General features: G+C 42.4%; 1 protein-coding gene across 1 annotated transcript in view; it reads right to left on the bottom strand.

Moving 5' to 3' along the window:
• ABHD2 (abhydrolase domain containing 2) overlaps window positions 1-16,614 on the bottom strand; it is a 23,990-nt gene extending 7,376 nt beyond the window's left edge. The window contains 6 exon segments of the mRNA XM_009573496.1: window positions 1,806-1,989; window positions 4,815-4,982; window positions 6,551-6,696; window positions 8,061-8,077; window positions 12,170-12,175; window positions 16,414-16,614. Coding sequence (XP_009571791.1) covers window positions 1,806-1,989; window positions 4,815-4,982; window positions 6,551-6,696; window positions 8,061-8,077; window positions 12,170-12,175; window positions 16,414-16,614 — 722 coding nt within the window.
• Window positions 16,615-27,045: the final 10,431 nt, after the last annotated feature.

The raw sequence follows: 27,045 nt of genomic DNA on the forward strand, positions 1-27,045 counted from the left end.
CTGGTAGATATTTACCCAGCAGGTGGAGTCAAGAGCTCAATAATCCACACAACTCACTGAAGACTTGCATTAAAGTCAGACAAGCAGCTGTTATTTTTCCACATGAACATCCAAGTGCAGTATTGTTAAACAGGTTGTCCTTGCCCTGCTCTTCCACCAGCACATCATGACATACTATTACAGAAATCAGCTTAGGGAACAGCATTACTCGCAACATCATTTTGGAGACCAGAACTACAATATTGCATAACTGCAGAAGATGGACCAAGTGGACCGCAGCCAGATGTGATCCTTTCAAACCCTGTCTGATGGCTGCAATTGAGAAGCTGGCTTCAACAGGATGGTCTGTGCTCCATGCCAGAATCCCAAGACAGTTAAGAACATTTTACTTGAAACAAAACAGAAAAACTGTTTCTGAAAGCATCTGTTCAGATTTTAAGGATGGAAACTCATGGGGACCTAGCAGTAGATTATACATTCTTTTAGCAGTAGTCACATCTGATCTCAAAAGGGATTAGGTATGCTGCAATATTACTGAAGTGCATATCAAGCTTTTAGTCACATCTTAATGCTTTCAGTAAAGCTTCTTACTTTCACCTGTAAGAGCTTAACTCATAAAAGGTGTCTCCAGACTGCCGACTATCAAACTGGTCTCTGTACAGGCAGAGCATCAAGCAGCATCAAGAGAGTTCCAGCTACCCTGACCAGGCTGGGAGGCCAATTTCCATAGCAAGCCTCTCACAGAGCTACCATAGTTTCACCATTTTTATCTGCCCACAGGATCTTGATGCAAATACCCTGGTCTCAACAGCCCCTTTTGCCTTTCAAATAGTCTCAGGGCTCAAAAGTGCAGTTAAATTACTGCAAAGTCAGCTACACCTTAGTAGTTGCCCATATGTACAGACAGTAAAAACTGAAAGCAGTAGCTTAGCCAGTCACACTGTTTTAATCTTCATTAACTGTGCATACATGGAAAATTACTGCACAGTAGTTGAGCCACCAGTTTCCAAACAGCAGTGCTGTATCCAGATCCTCCATCAGTAAATGCAAGTGTTAGCACTAGGTGGAGCCATTACAGCTCTTGAAGTGCTACAGCCTTGGCTTCCAGGTGGGGAACCACAGGTTAACCTTTTAGGCAGACTTCAGGGCTATAAGCTTCTCCTCCTCCTTCCAAATTGTATAACATAGTTGCAAGCGCCTCTCCATCTCCTCATCAGCCCACAGCACTGTTTCAGTGACACACATTAAGAAGGGAGCATGAACTGACTGTGTATGGGCTGTGTGTCTCTTTCCAGTCTCCCCAGGTAAGAGCTGCCAGATGAAACTACACACTGAAGCCAGAAAAGCTATTATGAACCAACAAATCCATCTCAGAGTGATGAGAAAGTGTAAACTATTGCTTGCAAACCTGGCATCATTTCAGCAGTTTGTCATGCTGCCCAGCCTGCCTGGTTAATTACACCAGGACTGCACAGGGAATACCTCCTCTTAGGACACTGTAGCAATTCTGCCATGATGCCAAGTTAGGCCAGCTTACACACACAGACCAGAAGCTGCCACCATGTACCTGGCCAGGTACAGAAAACTTATCTGCATTGTTGACAGAAAGCTTATTTGTGGTGCCAAATCAACAAAGGTTTAGTTGCTCCTTCAGGAGAGTGGCATTCCACACATCGCAGTCTGTCAGACAAGTTCAATGCAAGAGAACACCCTCTTCCCCCTGCTCTTCCATACGCACCCTGCCAAAGATCTGCCCCCTCCTGCACCCCCAGAAGGTACCAGCATGGAGAAGTCTCTAGACCCACCTCAGCGCACTGTACCCCTGGCACACGCTGACGCAGCACAGGACTCGCTCCTGGTTGGCCTGGCTCTCTCCCAGGTATTTGCACACAATGTTTCCGCCCAGGCTGAAGCCCACGACAACCAGCTGGGTCTGAGGATAGGTCTTCTTGATGTAATTAACCATGGCACCAAATTCCCAGGTGCAACCTAAAAATAAGGACAATGTCAAGAATAATTTTCTAACATACTTAGATTCCCACTTCAAGCTTCAGTTGCATGCTTTAAGTTCAGCTTCTTACCCTTTCTGACTTTTCAATAACCTTAAGGTTTTAAGAGCTGTGATTCACACGTGTTCATGTATCTGTTTTATGAGTCCTGTGGACCTTAGCTCATGCCTACTTCTGACAGAGTGCCAAAGTAAGATGAAATTAACTTGCTTAAAAATCATGGCAACAGCTAATCTGACAATCCAAACTCTTCTTTCTAAAGCAGCTTAAAAAGCAGAGTCCAACAACTCTGGCCTTGACATTACTATCTAAGAACAGCGCACATCATTACCTTCCCGAGGCAGTTTCCCACTTCTGAACTTAAGCGGGGTGTCTGGAAAGCAGCTTGCTCCTTTGCTTTTAGCAAGACTGCCACGGATCCTTAAATCCATGCTGATGCAGGGAGGTGACGGAAATGCAGGCCAGAGCTCTCAGTGGACTGTTGCAGAGCCTGACTAAGCAGGTGCTCTCTGGAATCAGGGGGAAGGGTTTAAGCAGAAGCAGCTAGCCCTTTTTAACCACCGAAGAGGTAAAGACACTGAGACACTGCAGCTTCCTAGAAGCCGTATGGGTAATCCCTCTTCAAGAGAAGAGGTAAGTGTTATACAGATTTGTTCTGCTCCCAGCTAACACCCACTTGCACCCCACTGGCTGCAGGCACCAAGGGATCCAGCTTCTGGCAGTACTGGGGTCCTCAGATTGTTTGACAGACTTGAAGGCCTCCACACATGCAACATCTAAGTACCTACAGCTATTTCTCCTGCCTTTGAGTTTGGGAAAAGGAAACATGAAGAGAAGCAGCTGCAAAACTGATGGCATTAGTACACTGGTATCAATGTCTACGCACTTTGTTAACCCTCCCATTGGATTTAAGACTGCAAACCACACAGGAGGTACCACATGAACAACAGAAATAAAACTCCAGCTGTTTATTCCTGTCTAGAGTCAGAATCTCAGCTCCAGCCTGTGGAACTTGTCCAGGGAGATAATCCTAAGAGTTGGGATTCTACCCAGTGCCAGCCTAAGAGTGCTCCACTGTGTCCCCATGCCAACTGTAGCATCCTTGCTAGACATCAGACTCAGGTTTTGGCTAGCTCTGGAGTCAAATGAGCACCAGGGTTTGTGTTTACTTCAGTGAAACAGCAGGCTTCTGGCTGAGCATTTCACAAGGAAGTGCCCAAGCCCTGCTGAAATTTCCTCAAGATGACAAATGCTGCATTGCTCTAGTTTACTCTGGAAGAAGCCAGCAGTCAAAATACTTTAGTGTTTGACCTTTATGATTTGAGGGCAGCTGGCAAATATTTCAGAAATCCTAAACTAGAATAGCAACAGGTCAAGGTTGATATAAAGGCTGGAGGATTCAGCGAATCCCAAATTTAGGCTACTTGCTCCTCAACAACTATGTCAGGAATCCAGCAAAAGCTGGAAGGACACTAGGATATTTGGGTTGAGGCAGAGTAAAGTCTGCTCATGGTCTTGCTGGCACTCCATTTAACAAGCAACTCTGTCAAGTGATTTACTGTCTTACTCATAGGAAGTGCTAGGCATTCCTTGCCCTTTCCAAGGCTATAAAAGTCTCAGAAAGGTATGTTTCAAGAGCTGCACTACAGAATAACTCCTTAAGGTCTAAAGCAAAGCTCCATGGAAGAAAGCTCTTGACTTTTATCAAAAAAGCAAATGCTTTAAGGAGGCCAAGCTTAGTTCCCAAGATGTGGTAGGCTTGAAGCCATTAACAGCCTAGGACCTCAATACAAATTGAGGCACTTGGTATTCCTGAAATGTTTTCCACTGAGGAGTAGATTTAATAACTATAGAACAAGCAACAAAGCATAACTGCCTATTTGCCTGCCAGACCCAGAATCTCAAAGCACAGTATTTCTATTTTGGCAATTCAGCTGTTCAAGATAAACATTCAGACTGTTAATCCAAACTCCTAGCAGTAAGTATCTTACTTGTCTTTAAAAAAGAAAAAGAAACCTAACACCAGTCTACTAAACCCACAATTGACTCATGACATAATGTATCTATAGATGTTTGCAGTAAAGAGGCTCAAGAGAACTTGGGATCAGGTCGCAGGCAAGAAGGCCACACTCTACCAAGATCATGTTACTCACTAGCAGGGCAGTTGAGAATAGCCGGAGTCACCCTTAACACAGTTTCAAATCCCCTATTCCTTTTAATTTCTAGGTTAAGAAAGATTTCCTTATACTCAAGGTGAAAGCCCAAAATCATGGCAGTCAAGCAATACCACTTCTGTAGCTTTACTGTCATATTGTAGAATTAGTGCTGCTTCTTGACATTTGTGTCACATCCAGGGACCCATCCTCATGTGTCCCTCCTAGGATAGAAACGTACTTTCCGGACAGGCTGGTACAAACTCCTCATATTATAAGATCTCAGAAGTAGTGTTTATGCTTCAGAACCAGGTTTGTTTCACATTCCACTAAACTGACATTTCAGCATCTCTAAAATCATTTGAGCAGGCTCTTAGTAGCCACAAGAGCTTTTTTCAAGAGTTTTCTTTTGAGAAACTGCCTCCTTAATTAGGATACACATGTAAAAGCTGGGAGAAGAGACAAGGAAAAGCAAATCCCAGTATTAGCCTCCCCTCTTCCTCACATGTAAGTTCAGTTTAGTTCCTAAGAAACAGTACAAAGTTATTATTCTCATTCAGATATGGCAGTTTGTTATGCTGAAGGAGGCTGATCAAGCCCTAGAAATTCCACAAGCTTAAAAATAAGTCCCCAGCTGCCATAAAGTACCTACCATATGTGAACATTCGTGGAGAAGTGAGCTCAATATTTGGTAAGGCTCCCAAGTGATTCAGGACAGCACATCTGTACCCATTTTTTTGCGCATAGTCAACAAAAGTGCGGATATACTGCTTTTCACTGTGGTTAGCAATCCCAGGGCAGATCACCATCGTGACATCCTCTGTGCACAGAAAGAGAGGGAAGTTAAGTAAATGTCACTTCATGCAAATGAAGAGATTCAGAAGGTTTCCATTTCAGATCCGTGGGAAACACCTATCAGAAACAAGCTAAAAATCCTACTAGTCTGCCAAAAATCCAGTATGGGACGGGAGACTAGCAGCTCTAGCGCTACAGATGTGAAAAAGTAATTCATGTTACAGGAGATGAACAGTTTTCTAACTTCAGGGAAAGCTGCCCAAACAGTTCTACAGGCACTGCCTAGAGACCAAGAGTAAACTCTTCCCTTTGAAGGATGTTTTTGACATTACACATGTTCTGCCTTCTGACCGCCTGTTGTGACTGCTAAGTGCGTGGAAGCTCTGGAGCCCACTGCTCATTCATGCACCAAGTAGACTGGCTACGCTATTCTTCCCTTGTTTCCCTGCCAGAGTCGGGTGTAACATAGATCTTCAAAATGAAGCTTTGCTAAGCACAGACATTCTGATCAGCTGACATTAGCCATCATCTGCTTTGTGGCTAATCTAATGATATTTGATCTGCTGGCATTGTTCATTAGTTTAACAAGATGTCATTTCATCAACTAAGAAAGGGCTGTAATTCAAGTAAGCACAGTAAATTACATTCAGGATTAGCATATGCGCTTCGAATTAGCTATCAGACTCTTATGTGCAAAGCTCCAACACTTAGCAGCTCTAGCCACTGAATTTTTGCCTCATTAGGAAAGCACTGCTCAGATTCTCTTCAGTGATAAAGATAACAGTAACTGTTCTAGTGCAGCATTATACCACGAGGATCTCAACACTGACAGTTAAGAAAAGAACTCTGCTTTTTCTGAAGGCCAAATGGGAGTCACGGGCTTACAATGAGATCAGCTACTGCAGGGGTAAATTGTGCTTCTGAAGTCAAGCCACAGTAACTCCATTTTAAGTGTTACTAGCAGTAACAGTGAGTTTGAAAGCTGACATTCACTCTAAATATACATACATAGTGTTGTAAGGAATCACCATGATTTTCTACTCTTTCGTGGAGTTCTCTTCATGTCTGGACTCCTTCATATCCTGTGCACATGGAGCCTGTTTTCATGCAGATCTTGAAACACCTATTGTTAGTAAAGACTACCAAGAATCTGTTTCTAAGGGGGAGAAAGTCTAGTTTCTTTTCCATACACACCAGACTACGAAGAAGCTCATGCAGCTAGCCTCTGTTCTATGATCCCACAACCTTAACAGGCAAAGGGCACTCCAAACAATGCTTACCACCAGATTCTTTTTGCTAGCCTCTCACTTGAGGCACAGGTTATGGAACATTTCTTTTGTTCCTTAATCCGCCATCTCTTGCCACAAACAGTTAATTAGTCTAGTAGGGTCTCTCCTGCTATCTGAGATATAGGTATACAGCAAGATGACCTCATAGCCTCCACACATTGCTTAGTATTGCTTAGCTGCCCCTTTCCCTCACCAGAATTACATCTATCCTTTCTGCTAAATCAAGTAGCAGTGTCCTCATCCATCCCCCAGAGCACAGAATCAAGGTTAGCAGCTATATGCAGCCAGAAGCTGTTTGACTAACCTCCAATGCAGTGCTCAGACTGCGGCTCAAAGAGATCAAAGGTGGCTGTTGCTCCATCTGGCATCGTGAGGTACTTGCGAAGTCCGTACGGATGTGGTGATCTCACTCTCCCCATTTTTCCGTAAAGGGCAGTCTGGATATGTCCACTCTTTAAATGTACCTGAAAGAGGCAGTAATTTAATTGCTTATCCCTGCTGTGTTACAGAGCCTTTGAGAACAGATAAGTACTCCCATAGCAAATCTCCCCCTCACTACCAAATATAGTAACAAATATGAAATTGTTTTTGCTATGACTGAAGTGGTAGCACTGATCTTTGCAGCCTTACACAAGAGGAGAGACTGATATGCTCTCAAAGCTGACCAATCAGCACCGATAGCAGCAGCAGAAGCCAAAATTCAGACATTCCTCTATATTGAAAAGTTACATGCACAAATGCTTCTCACCAAATATGCAGAGGCCTTGGGCCTCAGTGAAATTGGGACAGCATGTTGCTAGTCAACCAAACTGACCTCCAAAACCTGTAACGTGTTGTAAATCTGTTTTAATTGAAACACTGAAGCCTGCTGGGTTGAGCCACATGATTTGCAAAAGCACTTGACTGTACAAGCCAGTGGCAGAAATGATGGGAATGATAGCAAGTTCTAGAAGACTGAAAGCCCCGAGACATGATGGTTGGGATGATTTTATACAGAACTGCTTTCCTCCGTTAAGTGAAGAGGACAGCACAGGGGGATTTTGCCTCTCAAGCAGAGTTAGGTAAAGCTGGGACAGTTTTAAAAGGACCTGTCAGAATTGGCCAACCGAGCTCCACTCAATAGTAAATCCCTTTCAACATGGGGCAGGACTCTACCAGTTAACATTTGTTTATCAAGGGCATATTAAAGCTAGATGACAAAGCAGATTGTCTTTCTTTTCCTGGCTTACTGGCCCCCAAAAAAGACATGGGGGAAACACAGCTATTAGCTGGAAGAGGTTAAAGGCTTAATTATCAGTTTTGCTAGTACAAGCAGAGCTGCAAGTGGCTTAACACAAGACATACTGTTGCCCACATGGTGGTGGTGCAGCAGTCACCTGGCCACTCCACAAAAGACAGGCAAGCCAATGCCTTGAAAAAGATAGTTACATCAGTTCTCAACAGGAACTTTTTTGTTTAGGAGAATAGCAGTCCCAGGGGACATGCTTCCAATTAAAGAGTGTGGTCTCTGCCACACAGCGAGGGGTATCCAGAAGATATATATCTGAGAGCTGCTGACACCATCTTGGATCCTGAAAGATTAGCAACTCCCTCCCCATTTTGTTTGGGTTTTTTTTTTTTGGATTCCTGCAATTATTCCCTTTACTCCTTGAGACCACATGAAGCAGAGAGCCTGTTCTTTCATGTTTTTCCCTGTTCACAGAAAACTAGGCAGCTCAGGGTTCAGATTTACTACTTAAGCCCATAATCCACTAGAATGTGACAGAAACCTTGCCTCCTTTGCACTCTGATACTACCTACTCACACAGCTGAACCTTCTTCCCCATGCCAGCTCTAATGAGTTGTATCCACAACTCCCTGTTCCCCCTACACACTCCTAAAAAAAAAAAGACAGACTTCCTATAAAAAATAAGAACTATCTAGGCCTTGTTTAGCAAGACAAGAACAGCAGTACACTCTTCCTCCCTGTTTTCTTCCCTGATCCATGAGGGAGACTTTTTACAGCCAGTGCAACACAGCTGCTCATTGTACAGTTTCACTCAGTTTTTGCAAGAGCACTTCCCAAAGAGACCCAAAATAGATTCCCATACAAGTAGGCACCACTTCAATAAAAGCTACAAAAGCTGCCAACTGATGCTTGTAACCTTGTAAATTGGCCCTCAGTGTATCTTGAATTTGATCACTCAACTATAAAGCTTTTCAAAGAATCTGCATGAGGCTAGTAGCACTATCTATCTTTTATCAGCCCAGCATCTCTGCATTCGGAGATATGCGCTGCAGGTGGGTCTTGCAAGGCACAATGTGCAGCATGCCAGCCGTGCACAGATTCCCAGCAATGATGGGGACTGTACAAACTCATCCTCTGCAATTGCTGGTAGAGATGGAAAGTAGTCAGTGGATACATTCTCATGATTCAAAGTAGATATCCATTGGAATAGTGCAGTCAGTGTAAACAAGGCTGCACAAGAACTAGATGGTTCTGCTCAAGTCAGATACAGCTGACTGCAGAAGGTTTTGAACACCAACTACTATGCCAGACAGAAGAGACATTGCTCTTCTAGCATAAGAAAAAGCAGGTAGCTTCATCCCAGTCATTTACTTTACGACCAGTTCAGGTCAGTAGCCATACCCCACACTAGATGGTGCTTGACTGGCTTTTTGTTGTCTTTCACAGAAGTCCTTTGCAGATGGGTTTTGCTAGCAGCTTTTTTTGAGGGGAGCTCTCAAATACAACCGATAATAAGAATTTGCAGCTCTTTTAGAAGAGACTTGGACATCAACATCATAGCATGGTTTCTAATCTTAGGTTAAGCGCATGCATTGCAAAGTTTTGGTGATTCTGCTTCTATACAGTGCTTTTCAAATCAAAGATTATCCCAGGTAAACCCCAAAGTCTTACCCCAAAGGACTTACAGGAAAGCAATTTCTCCAGCTACAACAGCCAAGTTATACACCTGTGACTGATTACTGCTACCACCTTGGAAAAAAAAAATCAAGGATCTCTGCAAGCACCAATCCTTTCCTCATGTTTACCTATAGTTCAGTTTCCAGCTATAAGTTACAGTCATCCAGTGGAATAGATGCAGCAGCTGCAACAGCACATACCACAGGATGTTGTTAGAGAGGAAGTTAGAAGAGTCTTCAAAGCCTCACCACTACTGCTGGAGTTTAAATGAAAACAAATGGCTTCAAGCATACTGCTTACTAAGAGCATACTACTTACCACAGCCTGCCTCCTCAGGTCACAGCTGGTTTCTTTGGGGAAAAAACCCAAACCTGCCTTTGAATAACCCGACTGGAAGTTACCTGCAGTACTGATCTTCAGTAAGTCAAACCTTTACACTGCTTTTACACAGGCAAACAGCACATGCAGTTTCATTGAAATGTTCTTCATTAAAGGAAAGACTAAAACCAAAGCGGGAATCCCTGTGACTCCATCCATAATGATAGACAAATGCTACCTATGGGTTCCACATTTCCATCTGAAAGCTAAAACTGTGTGAAGTCCTATGGACAAGGGTGCATTCACTGCTTGCTCCCTTCAGAGTGCACAAGTTAGTGTTTCTGAGCATCCTATGGACCAAGCAAGTAGAATGTTCAGCTTATCTTTTACATTAACTCCAATCAGCTGTTTAAGCATCACACTGCCTGCAGCAAAGATGTACTAGTGTTAGTCACTCTGCATGTAACTACACTCTTCTAGATAAATATTCAAACGTCAAGTTCCAGCACGAGTAATGTGCATAGGACAGTACTCTGATGCAGAGATTTGTTACTCCCACTTAGTCATACTTAAGCATGTTAAGTCTATTTCTGCAGTTTGCACTTAAAAATAAAGCAGTTAAAGCTCTGAAAAATAAGCTGCTGCTCTAACACTTGCATGTAATCTCACTTATCTTTTCTTTTCCTACTGCCCATCAGCCTTTAAGCAATAGCCTTATGGTAAGATAGATATCTTAAAATCCCTTAAGTATCCAGGCTCCAGGACACTTCAACAGGGAGGGGCAAAGAAGTTGCCCAGATTGTATACACCTTGCATAATCAGTGAAAAACTAAGATGGATTAAAACTCACCTTACCAGACTGATGCAAAAGCATGCAGCTATTAAAAATATTAGACTTTAATTTACCAAGACAAGTTGCCAATCTAACCTACTACAAAGCCCTATAAAGCCTTGACAGTAACGAAGTGTTGCCTCTGTGTCACTGCATTCCAGTAAAAGCTGTCCTCAGCTGATGGACAAGTTTGACTTTGCAAAGCATCCTTATAACCTATAGCAGAATCTGTTCATCAGACTATTTCTGTTGACTCTCCATTTTGGCAATGGACAAATCTGTTTGAAAGTCTTCCTACGAGTGACTTCTTTCTACATTTTTGAGACAAAGTCTACAAGAACTTCCAAGACCAAGTACTGAGCTTAATAGTGCAAGACCATACAGGACTGAAGGACAAGATTTTTTTTTATCCAGGGTTTGTATGGACTTTCAGCTTGCTTTTACTAAAACCATAAACAGATAAGGGCATAGAAAGAACTCTTCAGTCATGAAGGTGCATAACACACTGATGAGGCAAAAAAAAACTAGCCAGAAATTATGCAACAGTCCTCACCCTCTGAAAGTGCAAATCAGATAAGCTAGATTTTATTTAAGCTTATTATATGAAAAGCGTATTATATGAAAAGCAATTCCAGAGACATTTTCACATTCAATCCAGCTGAAAAACCTAACTATCCAGTGCTGATAGCAATAGCTAGCACAGATTGTTTTGCAATGAAGCCAACATTCCTCATGGCAAACAGCTGAAAAGAGATGCTCCTCTGAAACAATCATCCTGTAAGCAGAACATGTACTCAGGCTATTTTTCTTACGGCTTACCTTAACAAAACAAGCTCAGCAGGGTGCGACACTTGGAAACACGAGCTAGGTATCATGCAGATTGAGCAACTAAGTAGTATTCAGTTTACGGAGCATTCAAGCATTGCCCTTTAGATTTTATGCTAAAACTATCACTACCGGTCAATTTAACTATGTCTTCCAAACAAGCGCCCCTCAATCATAAAAGCAGGTGGCTTCCTTCCAACATTGATATTAAGTAGAAACAGGGAAAGTGCTCAAGGACTTGACAGACTTCAACTTCTCTATAATGCCTGCTATAAACCAAAGTGGTTTTGAAAAGCAGTGTACTGTAGAGATTATCCCAGTACAGCAAGTTTCACTGTATGGAGATGATTCACTATGCATTCCTTGGTGTACCCTGTTCCAGCAAAGCTGCTCACAGATTTATGACAGCCCAGGTACAGACACCATGTCTACAAGCAGCGTTTCCAATGTTCTGCAATAGCAGTTTAGAGATGACAGGAGCTGAGCAGCCAGTTGGGTGGTGAACAGCAGTCAGGAAGACCTCTTGCCAAAGAGGTGTATGCATGCCCACACAAGGTCGAGGATGATGTACTACAATAGCACAGACAAGCAAGTACTGATAACATAAGAGATCTGAAGGCAAGTTTGTGTTGTACTGGAAACAAAAATCTCAGTTTCTGTGAAACAAAAATGGCTTCCCAGTTTGCTCTACTCCCAGAGGCTGTCAACTGGCTCTTTTCCCTGTTTTGACTTGGTCAGCAGCAATAGATATCAAGCACTCTGAGTAAAGACAAATATTTGAGGCAGTTAGTTATGGCTTCCAGTAGCCAGTCCTACAACTTCTAGTAACAGGATTCTGCAACAGAAAGCAGACAGGGGAACAGGTCTGAGGATGCCAGTTACTTATTATGGAAGCTGACTATTATAGCACAACAAGTACAGAGTTCATCAGTCTTAACTGGCTAAATGAATTCACAGCCAGTTACATAAATCTGCTTACAAATGCTGATGTTTTAGCTCCAAATGCTGTGTTTCAGCTGTGCAGCAGAGCCCCGCATCTTGACAGGTGGCTGTCCACAACAGTGCCCGAGACCAAGAGAATTCCTAAGCGTTTCACAAACATTCTCCTAGCATTTTAATACTAAAAACAATTCCAACATGTGATTGTAGATTAAGTTTTAGTGGCTCTCAGGCAGCAGATTATAATTTTAGAGCATGTACATCGCCCAGTATGCAGGAATTTAGGAAAGCAGCAGCTGTATAAGAAGCTCACACAAAGCACATAAAAACTGTGCTATTTTTATTAGCAAGCATCAGCATTCAGGTCATCAAAGATCTGAAGTGGAAGTTCAGCAACAGGCTTATTTCTGGAGCATTACTTCATTTCATCTGAGGAGATTAACACTTTAAACATTAACTCTTACATCAGCTTTGAGGTACTGTAGTACATTGGATACTGATGGCAAGAAAACAGAGCCTACAATTTGTCCACATCAGGGAACACCCCGAGAACTGTCACCTGCATTACAACTGGCAACAGGTTATTTTTTTTCCCCTTTACAGAGCAGATTGGAGGTATTTAAAGGATGCTTTACAAATCAAACCTTGTTTGAACCTTGTCCCTTATTTGACACTAGGGAATGCAATTTGAATTCCAATCAAGAAAGCTCATCTAAACCTCTGCAGGGTTCAACCCCCTCCCCCCCAAATATGTAGAAAGCAGCTTTTTCTGCATCAGCTCAGCTAGACTGTTCAATGTGATGAAGACACAGCAAATATGTAGCAGCAAAATTTTAAAGGAGCTTATGGAGCTTCCATGTCCCCTGAGCCTCTGAAAAAGAAACTAACCTAAGTGGAGTAGAAGTGTTTGCTGCCCATAGAAACTGCATGAAGTCAAAACTATTTAAAAGTACAGACTGGCCTCCTCAGTTAAACCACCTCCTTCTCAATTTAGGCAGCTTTTATTTAGCAAAGTGCCCATCGCACCCCTCCCCAATCTTCTGCAACTACAAGAAGTATTCTAGTCAAAACAGGGCACGAGTATTACAGCACGTCTTCCTTGCTGATGAGAGCTGGAGAATGCAAGGCTGCTACCAATGCCACAGCAGAGCACCTAGCAAGGACTCAGACCCCCCCCCGGCTGCTTCTCTCCCTAAGGTCAACTCACCAATAGGGAGCTGCCATTCTTCTCTACCTCTTACCATGTTCACCTGCCAAAGCTTCAGGAGTAACAACCGTTCTTCTAGTTTATTATTCCCTTGGAAGCGTTCCTCCCAGGGTAAAACATTAAGGAGTTGACAGGAATCAAACCCTGTTTGCGATTAGATGGAGGAAAAGAACATTGAAAAGCTTGAAGCCAGCTTTTCTGACTACTTGTCTCCTTGCATCTAGGAGAAAAGCAATGACAGTGCAAAAGAGCCTTCTGGTACCAGGCAGCCTGCTTATCCAGTATAGGTTACTGTGCAAACAAAGGATAAGAAGGATCTAGGCTGGATCTTTGACAGTGTTTACTAACAGGCTTGACAGTCATTTGCCTCAATCTTTGAGAAGCTTGTCTTTATTAATGATACAAGCGTGCAGACACTGAAGATAATTATTTTCGATAACGATGACACTTGTGCCACGCCTCTACAGGAATAAAGATACACACACACACTTGATGGTAGAAGAAATTCGGAACAGCCAAAAAAATCTCTAGTCCAGTACAGCAGGCACTGGCCAAATTTGTCCTCATGAATCAGACAGCCAATGCTGCATTTCTACAGGAATAAGAGAGCAGATGGCAGACTTTCTGTACCAATTTGAAAGACAGGAAAAGGAGACAGCTGCAGCCACGGGTTAGGCCCGAGTGCTCAAGGGCACCAATAGCTGTGCTGATTTGCAAGAGCTTCAATGCAAGAAGCAGTTCTTTGAATGAAAAAGGGTCTGATTATGCTACTCCACTTGGTAAGCCAAAATACAGAGCTGGACAGGGGTAGAGGAAGGGAAATAAAGATGTAAGAAAATGTGAGCTCTAGGAAGACAGAGTCTATTGCTTACCAGTGTTTTATCGATACGTAGAAAGCTTGTAGCAGTTTAGAGAATTGTAAAAAGCAGTACTAACATCTGCAAGTTCAAGGTACCTGGCACACAGCCAGCTCAGGCAGTTTTGCTATCTAAAGCTCTTAAATTATTCATCCACCACTGCTTGGCTTACTGAATGGCACTACGGTGACAATGTATTGAATAAGTCCATAGGTGAGGATGGTGCCATGAAGGGGAAATAAAATCTGAGTGTTTTTTCCAAGTATTTTTGAATAGCTGCACAGATAGAATAACTTTGCTTATTTCTGCTTTCTCCCTACCACCCTGTTTTTTCTAGCAATACCCTCACCCCTTCCTCCCTTAAGCATAAGGGAGCTGAACAAACCAGGTCTGAAAGCCAGTTCACAGCCATATGGAGGAACTGGTCTTATAAGAGATCTTACAACAAACCCAGTACTGATGTAACAGAAGGGACTGCTGGGCTATGTATTTTGCTTTCACAGTAGAATTTGAAAAGAGCTGCTTAATCAGCTTTCCTAACACTCTGAATAATTAGCAAGTAATCAAAGCCTTACAAGATTTTTCAGTGGAGTATGGCACAAGCTGTTTTCACACAGCTTTTTGCTAATTAGTCCTACAAACTATTTCATGCATAATTGCAGGAATTTAAATATATTTGTTCCCCTTTAGTCTCCAGGTGACTTTCATGCCTGAAGACAGGATTTCTTTGATTTTTTTTTTTAAATGTCTGTATTAAAAAAGTCTGTGATAACATCACTAGAATGGCAAAAATCACATATACATCATCTCAGAGTTGTCTTTCCTGTAAACCCTTTCAATCCCCAACAGCAATTATATTCCTGTCTCCCCTAACATAGGCACACAGGTAACAAGAGTGAACACCACCCATTGACACATTTTGTTCTAGTTTGTTTCCTGGGGTCATGCAAGCCTTTGAGGCAATGTTCTGCCCAAGAACCATGTGTTGGAAATCACTGCTGCAGTTTTCAGAGAAGTTGGCAAGCCTGAGCTCTGAGCTGATCCAGAGAAACCAAACGACCTGCGATTGCACACTATTAACACAACACTAGGGTTCTGCAAGAAGCTCTTCACTCCTGCAATTAATGCACAACAGATGCACTGCAATTTTTAGATGTGCTCTGTGTTTTCCCATTTCCTTTGGGAATGCTTTGTTCTCCAACTGAGTGAAAAGTCCAAAACATGCCTCTTAATACAGTACTGCTAGGAGCTTGTGCCATGAGAACAGAGCTGAAATAGGAGTAAAACGGACTCTGAATTAGCTTACAATCTGTTTTCAAAGATTAGCCTGATACTAATACGCCTTCAAGACTGGTAATCAGCACAGCTTCATGCTTGCTCTTTCAGTGACTAGGGACATGTCAATCTGGAGAGCCAACACTGAGATGACAAGTGTCTAAGGAGGTTCTAGTTACCTGGTATTTTTTAGGGAAGCAACTGCTTTGTGGCTAAGGCACTAGCCATAATGAAGAATCCAATTTCAATGCTCAGCTTCGACACACACGTATGTTACTACCAAACTCAGAGTGCATCAAGGAACCCTCTTTGGGCTCTAATTTAAAACTGATAATGCTTTGTTTCCTCTAAGAGTTTACAGATCCTATGGCCTAAGATCTTACACCTTATGTAATCAAGGCACCTAACACAGCACTGCTAAAAGCCTCTCATCTCCCCTAGAATGACTATCATTAAGTCAGCTTGACTTTTGAGATCTAAAAGGAAGGTTCATGCAGCTGCACTCAGTGCTTACTAGATAATTGATGTATTTAGGGCTTCTAAATAGGACTTGCAAGTTTTCAAAGTGATTGCAGAAGAGAAATACCATAATCAAAGTCCTTGTACCTCTAGAGCCTCATGAAATTGCAGTAAATGCTTCATATTATTGGTAAGTAAGGGCTGCACTGATTCTGGAGGTCCTAGAATGGAAGGTCAAGGATCAGCCTGCTCAAATACACAGTTAACATATGGTCAATTTGAAAGTGGATTCAACAGGCTTAGAGCTGGCCAGTATGTCATTACTTTACTAAACTAGTTATGATGATGTGCTCTACCCAGTAATAAATTTCCTTAGTCTTCAATCAACTTAAGACACTTCAAATAAGAGCAGGCACTTTAAACTAACAGCCATCCCTGTGTTCACTATAAGCACACAGACACACCATGAAAACGCTTCTGCCCTGTGAGCCCTGACAGATTTCTTCCCTAATAGAAAGGGGAGTACATGAACAACATGGAAAAAATATACTACTTACTCTTTGGTCAAAAGTGGGCAGGATTTGAGTAAAAAGCGAGCCAAAGCAGAGTCTTGGTAAATGAGTTCAGGAGGGGCAGTTGGGCTTTTCAAATTCAAGCAGCGAACAATAACATACAGAACAGCAGCAACTGCAGCTAGCTTCACCCCATCAAACACCGCCGGCAGCTCAGGGGTTTCCAACATTGCACTCATTTTGAGCCTGGAGATAAAAAACAATATTAAAGCTTTTTGCAATATACTATTGGATATGAACATCAATTGCCATGTTAAATATAAGACTGCTAACTAACTAAATTTGTCAGTTAACACTGCTACAAAAATCCTAGCATATCAACTCAGACTAGCAACTTTTAAGATGAAAGGAAGTTTATTTTGTACTGCTCTAAACACCCTGACCACCACAAGAAATAGAACCTGGATGATCAGTTGGGAAGGAGATTTATTCCTAATCAGTGCTGCACTAGAATTGCAACAGTGTCTCAGGTGTCAAACCCTACAGTCGGCAGCCAGTCAATACTTTCAGGATCTTGGCCAAGACTATCCGGCTCAAATAGAAGCTGAACAAAAAGCCAGGCTATAAAAGCACATCAGCAGCTTTGGATGTGTGTTTCTTCCCAGAGGTACAAGCCACCCTCGAAAAGGAGAACTTCAAAGAACTACTGTGTTAGCTCCTCAGCCTGAATTCTGCAACTCCATGAGAATACTGGTACTAACTCCTGCATGTATTTAAGGTGGTCACTTTATGTACCAGTGAGTTCAGCATTCCTTTTAATTCACTGTAGTTCTCCAGCTGAAGGAGGACTAGATTAATACCTAGTCCTTCAAGGGCTTCAGAGTAAAGGAAGTGGGGCAGGGGAGAGAATTAAAAACCCTACAATATAACAATATCCTTCCAGCTTGAAATCAAATTCTTAAACTGATCCAGCTTCTTTTGAACATATGGTTCAAATAGCTGGCTGCAGTTATTACAGGGACATTTCATCCATGTTGAAGGGGCAGGTTTCTCCCTGGGTCTTTCCTCAGCCACATGGGTAACCCAACTAAGATAGCAACTGACAAGTCAAGTCTTACCAATGTCACTTTCTTCAAACTAGAAATAATTGCCAGTCCTCAGCAGAATTGTCACCATCTGGATGCAGGTACTACCTGAGTTACCCTGTGAGGGGAGGAAAAGCAAACTGATTATTACTAATAAGGCTGCATCTCTCACCTGGAAGAGAAGAACACAAATTTATACAGAGGTCCCATCGCAGACATTGCAACTGATTTGTGTATTCAGTCATAACCACTTCAACTCTATCTGCATCAAACCTCTTGCCTATGAATAGATTCCAGACTAGATCAGTTGCCCACAGCATATGAATTCATCTGCAGTATGCAAAAACACCTTCATGAGCAGAGATAGACAGAAAGCAACAATGAAAACCAGTGCAGCTTCAGAAGAAAGCCAAGCTATGAACTTCCAGAAGACCACATAGTCACCATCTTCGCAAGACAGTGACATTGTCCCCAGTTACAAAAGCTACCCAAATCCTTTCATATTTAAAAGACTAGAAGTACAGCCTACTGTTCTTCTCAACTTTGTACAATATCCACACTGTTGCTGAACTGTGAAGCCAGTCTGAAAGAAGTTTCCTGCTACTTCTACTCAGGCTTAGCAAGGCAGCTCACTCCTACAGATGGAAGCTTGTAAACAGTCTCTGCTTGCTCCCACACTTGCTTCTTTGAGAAGTTACAACACACCACACTTAAACAAGATGGTGAGAGCCACCAGGAGGCTCAGATACAGCCACCTAATTAACAATAGTGCACACACACCAAGGCTTGTTACAAGAACTTGATAATGCCAATAGAAGAGAGAGAGCTTTCAGCCTGTAACCATAAAAATGTAAGCGATATTTACAGTTAGAACTGGATTCCCTACAGGCACAACAAACCGATGGGGAATCAGAGCTTCCAGCAAAAAGCTCCAGAACAGTCTGCTGTCTACCACAGCTGCCTCCAACTCAGCAAATACACCAACAGGACAGGCCATACTGAAGCCTTACTCTTCTTCCCAGAAGGAAGAAAAACCTCAGAAGTACTTTCTGTACTCAATGCAGCTACACCAAAACCTCTTGGAAGAAAGCAAGTCTGACATCAGCTATTGATTAACAGCATGCTGGAAAGCTGCAAGTTTCTGCCACCGTAACTATCCGCATTGCAGGAGAACAGAAGGTGAGGAAAGCAGAGACATTTAATATTGGACAACGCCGAAGCTTTTATTTTCCAGTTCTGAGCTTCACAGTAGAAGGGAGAGAGGAGTGGGCTACAAGAAGTCATTATTCTTTTAATCAGAATATCACATTGGCATCATGTGTCTCAATGAGGAGTTCGAGTACGATGTTCAGCTGTAGTATGTTACTTCACTTCCACATTTAATAGACTTTCACCAACAATACTGCCCACTGCGTAGGAGATAACAGGCAAACTACGGCAATGGCTTCTCCAGGGAAGGTGCAATCAGCAGAAGAGTGGATTGAGTTCCTGAACAATCGCTGACCCAAGGACAACCAGGTGCTTGAGCAAGTCTTCCCCAGCTAAAACTCCCAGAAGTTCTGTTGGCATCTTCCCTTGTTTTATTTATAAATTAATAGAGACACTGATACAAAAGTTACCCAAGACCTTCCTGCCACCTGTATTTTAAGCTCATTTGCTGTTTACAGCTTTCAAAGCATTCGTGAATTTGTTAAAAAAAATGGGAATGATTAGTCATTAGCATTTTGTACTAGTGACTCAGTATAACTGATCCAACTAAGCTGTATCTCCCTGAGAGTCTTCTTTCCCACATAATCTTCAGATTACAAACACACCACATCTTTTTGATACTTCTATATCCAGTTTTTGGCTGTGGCTACCTTAAAAAGCCATACTAGCTTGGAGTTACTTTCAGAAAAAACAGCTGTTGGCAGGCAGGATTATGCTTTGACACTTGTGAACTAGTATTTTTCCCTTTTAGACAGTCTAAGTACACATTCACTGAATATGTACACCTCAAACATGTGCTAGAGGTTCATGTATTTGTCAAGATCTTTATGTAAAAGCTCAGATCAGTCTGTGTACAGCTAACACAAAGCTGGCACTGCTGTTGCAGTTGCACAGCTGTCTGCAGAGATTCACTGAACATGTACACCTCAAACGTGTTAGAGGTTCATGTATTTGTCAAGATCTTTATGTAAAAGCTCAGATCAGTCTGTGTACAGCTAACACAAAGCTGGCACTGCTGTTGCAGTTGCACAGCTGTCTGCAGAGATTAACTACGCAATGGATTTAGTCCAAGACAACTTGATTGGTAAACTCCATGCCCTATGGATCCAGCTGTGCCACTTCAGGTACTCCTTGAGAGTCTGGTATTTCTGAAGACCTAAATAGACTGGTCTCAGCCAGGGCAGATTTGCAGGGGCTGAGCCAGAGCACTCTGCTCTAAAATTTTGAGGGTTTAGCGTACCGAAATGGATTTGAGAGCTCTGCCTCTAATCACATAGGACAAATGCCTTGCTATTTACAAGCAGGGATGAGGTCACCTTGCTCCTGTTTTGTTAAACCCTTTCTGTATTGACCCAATAAACTCATCTGTTTACGAAAAAGGACAGATAACCACAGTGTTGAGCCAGTCCAATTTTAATCTAGAATCTCCTCTAAATGGGTCAGCATTAATATAAACAGACAAACATTTGGCCTTTTCTGTATTATGCTGGTTTTGGCTGGGATAGAGTTAGTTTTCTTCACAGTAGCTAGTATGGGGCTATGTTTTGGATTTGTGCTGGAAACAGTGTTGATAATACAGGGATGTTTTAGTTACTAATGAGCAGTGCTGACACAGAGTCAAGGCCTTTTCTGCTTCTCACCCCACCCCACCGGCAAGGAAGCTAGGGGTACGCAAGAAGTTGGGAGGGGACACGGCTGGGACAGCTGACCCCAACTGACCAAAGGGATAAACCATACCATATGACGTCATGCTCAGCATATAAAGCTGGGGAAGAAGAAGGAAGGGGGGGACGTTTGGAGTAATGGCGTTTGTCTTCCCAAGTCACCATTACGAATGATGGAACCCTGCTTTCCTGGAGATGGCTAACACCTGCCTGCCAATGGGAAGTAGTGAATGAATTCCTTACTTTGCTTTGCTCGCGTGCACAGCTTTTGCTTTCCCTATTAAACTGTCTTTATCTCAACCCATGAGTTTTCTCACTTTTACTCTTCCCATTCTCTCCCCCATCCCACCAGGGGGGAGTGAGCAAGCAGCTGTGTGGTGCTTAGTTGCCAGCTGGGGTTAAACCACAACATGTATACAGAACACTAGATTCACTTTTAGCAGACTAGACAAAATTAGCAAGAGGCAGTAAGTATATCACTGGAAGCAATCAAGCCTGCCTTTTCATCCATCACAGGGTTTGAGATCCACATTGAAGAACACAAAGAAGGTTGAAGCTCTTGGGGCCAAGGATGTTATTTTGAAGCACTTTAAGTGTACAATTCCTTTTTTAAAAATCACTTAAAGGCATGACAGCCCCAAAGACTGACAGTCTTTTCAGGCAGTATTCTTAAGTCCCATTTGTGACTGAGGACTAACTTTAAAATCAATCACTAGAAAGGAAGTGCTGGATTTGTGGAGTCTTTCCATTTGCCCTTTCATCACAGATTAAAAAGCTGAAAATCATGTTACAGGAAACACTTCAGCACTACGTTAACAGAGTGCACCTCACCTGTACAAGTATAATAAGAAAAACCCCATGTCTCCCCTTTCCAGACAGGAATAGAAACAAATACCACAAAAGCCAGTAAAGCTACAGCAAATTCCTCATGTATCCTTTCAAAGACACTGGGTTTTGGGAAAGCCATTGCCAAGATATTTATTTGCACAGCAAGTGAAGTCACGACTAACAACAAATCTGAGACTTGCACACATTTCTGTTCCAGGTTTCCTGGAGGGGAGACTCTTCCAGGGACAGAAGTCACTTCACCCTGTGACTCAACAGGGCACGCACAGGATTTAGTAGCTACCAAGCATTACAGCTCCTCCACCCATGCCGAAGCTAAGCCTGACTCTGCATACTGGAAAGCCAACACTAAAAAAGCAAAGACATTAAAGGAAGCCACTCCCATACGGTCCTTCCCTCAGGCCTTTTAATGAGCAACTGAAAGCCTGGCAGACTCATTTCACTGAAGCATTAGAAATGCTTTGGGCTAAAGCGAAGATGCAGCTGTATGGAACATAGACAAGAATAAAGGCAGCCTCTTTAAAAGGGGCTCCACTAGCAAGATATTCTATGCTCCGTTACATTCACTGAAGAATCTTGAAGGAATCCCATTTCCAGGAATGGCAGTTTCATACAAAAGCCTCCTAGATGTCCTCCCACCAGTCAACATTCTGGCTCACCAGTGCTTTCAGAGCTCAGCTGGACACCAAAACACTGGAGCATACCCGGCCAACACTGAAAACATTTAAAAATCCCCTTTCCTATCCTTTTAAAGCTTCTACCAAGTAGTGTAATACCCTTTCTTCCCCACTAAGATTCAGAAAAACCAGATTAAGACAGACAGATTTCATTAACCAACTTATCAGACATTTCTTGGACTGCTCTCATTTATTTCTAGTGCCTGCCTGCGGAATAAAACTCTGAAAGCATGTCTGCTAGACAAGAGGAAAGCAAAACACCCTACTTTAAAGAGTTGTGCCTAAGCAGATTCATATCAGAAATAAGTTTTTTCCCCTCTTTGAAGTGGAAGAGAGAAGGCTCTTTCACCGAAGTTAGTTCTTTAGAGAATGTTTCCAGGAAATTAATCATCTTTAGTATCAGCCAAAGCTAATGCCTCTTCCGAAACATACACCACAAAAACCAGAAGTTACAGGCCTGTCACTACCAGGTAAGATATTTAGAACCACATTACGGAGAAGGAAACTTTATAAAGGAAAGGGTGGAAAGTCAGAGCACTACAAAGGTTTTTAAGCCAAGCCAAGTTTTATGCCAGCATATGATTTGAATCTCACTCCAAGAAGTGTACACAAGTGTGTCACACTGCTGAGCTTTCAATGGTTTAAATGCAGAGGAAGATATTTAGAGACCATCCAGATGAAAATGTATATAGGGAATGTATACACCTTAGAAAGACTCTGAAGCAATGTGTCTTGATGGGAAAGGCTGCCAGACTAAGTTTTTGTAAAGCACTGGAGGACAGTCTGAGGTCACACAAGCTACACGAGTACAGGAATCTGTGCAAGAGGAATCATGAAAAACCCCAAGCTTTATTGTGCAGTCCCGTATCCTACCTTTTAGCCAGCACTTTTGTATAAAACATGCTTTCATTTTTACGGAAAAAAGTTTTAAGCCTAAACTGCTATGTTAAAGTCTCCAAAGAAATACATAGATACAAGTATTTTAGGGCCACACCAGTACTATGCCTCATCGGTTTAGGCACACAAAGCAAGGCATCACCCTGCTTATTTCGACACTGGCATCTAACCAGCCCAAGCTTACCCCACGCAGAACCTCCTATTATCTTCAGTGGTAGCTCAGAAGAGAACACGTCAGAAGCAAACGCTGTGGTCATCTTGATGTACCTCTCAGTACTTCTGGCCATTTAAAACAGCCAACTAAGTCTCAGACCTCAAAGCATAGAGGGTATAATTAAGAATTAGCTGAGCACTTCAAGCACTTAAGCTTAGGTTTTCAGGAGATGTGGCCATGAGAGAAAGCGCAGTCCTCGCCAGAGTCATCAGGAGTCTGACAAAGTCCACTGCAGTTTTATTGTCAAACATCTGACAGATTTTATCTCCAAATAAAGAGGGCACACTGACATGTCCCATCACAAGGATGCTTAAAAGAACATTACTTGGACAGCATATGGAAGTCCTTGGTGCAAATCCCTCCGCGTTGTGCCAGAGCCAGCACCCAGGCCAGGATTTGGCTGGTTGGTGAGTATACAAAGCAGCAGGTACTGTTTACACCATGTTCCAACAAGAATTTCTTGGCTGGTACCTTCACTGGAATTTGACCTTTGCATCAAATACTTGGCTCATACACTAAATTTAGAGGTACTGTGAGGTTACAGGGACAAAGTTCATAGCACGAGGCACCATCAGCACAGCCAGAAAGACAGGTGCCTTTAACTGGAGCTTTTTATCCTTTTTTGACTTTGAGAAGTCCTACACCTTCAGAGCAGAAGCCAAGCACTTAAGAGGGCTGGGTGTATGTGCCAAGGCAGCTTGCTTAAGAAAGCACCTTAGAATAATTCTATAGCCAAAGGGGCTACAGGGCCAAAGACTCTTTAGGTCTTTCTCTTCCCAAGAAGGCTAATTTATAGTCAAATGAGCCCTGAATTTCACTTCCTTCCAACTACAGGAACTGCTTTTGTATATTATCTGAGAAAGTTGCTATGTAGACTCCCTGCATGTCACCTTATCTGGTTCCTGCTTGTCACACAAGATTAAACTAAGACAAGACAAGGCTCTGATGACTCCACAGAAATCAATTCATTGCATCTTATCTTAATGGAAAGGCTCATGTTACTTAAGCAAACATAATTATTTGATTACTGCAGGGACTTAGGACTTTGTCACACCCTAACCACTGCCTCATGCAACTACAGGGCAGAGTTTCAGCTCTTTGTAGAAGAGGTCAAGCATAGTTCTAGGTACAGAGAGAGAAGAAATACTTTCCACAGTCTTACAGCATTAGCAGGTGTCACTTACCTACCACAGAACCCTGTGTCAGCAGGCAGCATTTAGCTCAAAGGAAGAAGTGGAATAAACACATTGCAGAGAACCCAACAATCCATGCTCAGTAGTTGAGGAAATGCTACTAGCATCAAGCCACAGATAGCTAAGTGAGCTAACACAAACTGCGTTACAGACTAAACCCACCCTAAAAGAGTCTGCTGTATTCCTTTACTATATTTTCAAATGCAGCATCATACTGTTAAAGCCTCACCTACCCTTGGACTTCAGACTGTCACAGAGCTCAGATGTATATATCAGAGGAGCAGCCTGAAGTCCAAGCACATCACAGCTGTTTGCTCAGCTATAGGGTGCACAGCTGAGTAAGCGGGGAGCATGCTCCACACCAGACCAGCTGCACAGCAGGGAAAGACCATCTATCACCGAAGTACAAGTTAGGACAGCTAAGAGAACTTTATTCAAGACTGATCCAGTTCAAGCAGTCAGAAAACACCTACATCTGAACGTGATCAAAAGCTGAGGTGCCACTTCACTCTGAGGTCTTCAAACACCCTGCTTATTTTCTTCCCGATGAGCAGCTCTGCTCCACAGCAGTACAGAAGATTTGCAGAGTCATTCTCTTAAAGTCTGTCCATGACAGATAGAAGGTTCACGCTAGAGAAGTTTAATTCACATCATTACATTAAAAATGAAACAAGAACACTTCAGGACAAAAGAACCAAATACAAAGAGACAGGACCTGTCCAACACACAGCTACCACTACTGCAGAATACTTGGGTTTTGTCAGAATGCCGATTAAAACAAAGAGATGTTTTGGAGCACTACAGCAGTCGCCAGCAACTCAAAGTTTGAAGAGCTAAATTGCCCACTCTCCAGATATTGCAGGCATACATCTTAGGTTGTTTTCTCCTTACCTCTTACAAGAATGTTCACTGTAAATGACTGTGCATCTGCTTATTTCACTTAGTATAATCTTTCATACTCACATATGCCCAACCAACACTTCACAGAACAGGGTGTTCCAGTTAAGAGACAACCAGGCTTGAACACCCTCAGCATAATCTTTCTGGAACCTGCACCTCTACGCAAAAGCATCTTTGAAGATGTAAATAAGTTTAGAAACAGGACAAATTGTTGAATGGTGAACCCCGCGCTAGCAGCCAGCCACTTGTCCTAGCTGAGCCCTTATTACACTGTTTGAGTACTCAATGCCCTGAATAGGGCTGTAGCTCAATTATTAGCAACTAGCGCATCAGAAGTTTCAGAAGGGTTTGGTGTTTGCAGGAGCTCAGTCCGTATTAATAGAGGAAGTTGTCATTGCCATTTATTTTAGTCAAACTGAATCCATGATGATGAGAAACTCAAGTATTTCTCAACAGTAGAGTAAGCACTAGGCAACTGCACTTCTTGGTCAATCTAGAGATACAGATGAAACTCTTCTGTACATTGCAAAGTATGACACCTCCTTCCACTGCCGTTACCTCTAACAGAGTACAGGCACAAAGATGTTTCAAGCACCTGGTTTGTACAGAACTGCGTTGCAAAGCATTTTGAATTACTGCTGCCTAATGCTGGCAGAGTAGGGCTGGCAGTTAGAGACAATCTTTATTATCAAGTCAACTGATATAGCTGGAGAAAAGACAAGCCCTTGGGCACACAAGCCTTCCGAGCGCTAAAAGAGGCTAAGATAGCTGCCTGGCTAGGTTAGCATCATTGCCACCCACATATGTTGGGCAAGTGGGACTTTGCATCTCCCGAAGGACAGACTGCCCTTGCACATTGAAATTAAATCAATTGTTTGGTACTGAACTCAATCAGCTGAGTTTGATCAGATTTTAAGTGCATATAAGCTTAATCTGCACAAGCTAGTTAGGCTGAAGAAGGGCAAATATTTGCATGGAAGTTCAGGTGATCTATAGTACACGTTAAGAATAGCGATTCAGAGCTATAACACATCATGAAATACGAGCTTCCAGAAAAACTCAAAAGTGTGGATGAAGACTCCAATATACTAGCAGAACTATGATGATTTAGGCTTTTGCTTAAAAGTCCAAAACACCAGTTTCAGGCTGGTGTCTGCACCTTTCAACAGGAATTAAAAGCACCAAAGGCCCCAGTATGTACACCCTTACTAGAGACTTTGCTAAATCCTGCTCTTTGTTAACTTAATCCAAGTTCTGGCACTGCCAGAGCTGGCAGCATGAAAGTAAGGATGAAGAGGCCAGAGATACAGAGCAAGAAAGGGGAGTAAGAGGGCAGTGTGAATCCAGCAGCACCCAGGACATTTCCATTACTGAGTGAGGTTAAACTATAACTACAGAAGGTTTGAGTCAGTGCTCTAAAGACATCATTTTCTACAGTTCATCAAATTACATCTAAAAGTACAGTTTGAACTTTGTAGATTTGGACAACCTCTCCATATGCCTGTGTCAAGGACAAATGATGTTATTCTGCCGTCTTTCCTTCCCAATACCATATCCCAGAACAGTGACTATTTCAGTGTGTTAATCTCCGGGTTTTCAGATGACAAGTTTAATAATGCAGCTTTATGAAACCCTAAGAGCCTAAGCTGCTATTCATTCCCTGAATAGAAAAATATAGCTTTTACAAGAAGAGTAGAACAAATTAATTTTTAAGTTTAACTTCTTCAGAAACAGTTTGGCAAGATGGAAGGTTTTATCCCCAACCTCCATGTCTTTTCCACCCCTAGAAAAGACAGTCTGGCACAATCTTAGGTCAGCTTCATCCTCTACCCAACTAATTCACTCAGTAACACAGAGGACCTCCTATGCAAAAAGCTGAAATACAACTATTTTTTAAGAATAAGGCAAGAGAATAGAAGAACATTAGCTCTTAGTTCTTTTTTAATATCCTTCCTGTTCTTACTCTTGACTTTGAGACCAAAATA

Source organism: Fulmarus glacialis, unplaced genomic scaffold (assembly GCF_000690835.1).
Source record: "Fulmarus glacialis isolate BGI_N327 unplaced genomic scaffold, ASM69083v1 scaffold24532, whole genome shotgun sequence".
NCBI classification, from domain to species: domain Eukaryota; kingdom Metazoa; phylum Chordata; class Aves; order Procellariiformes; family Procellariidae; genus Fulmarus; species Fulmarus glacialis.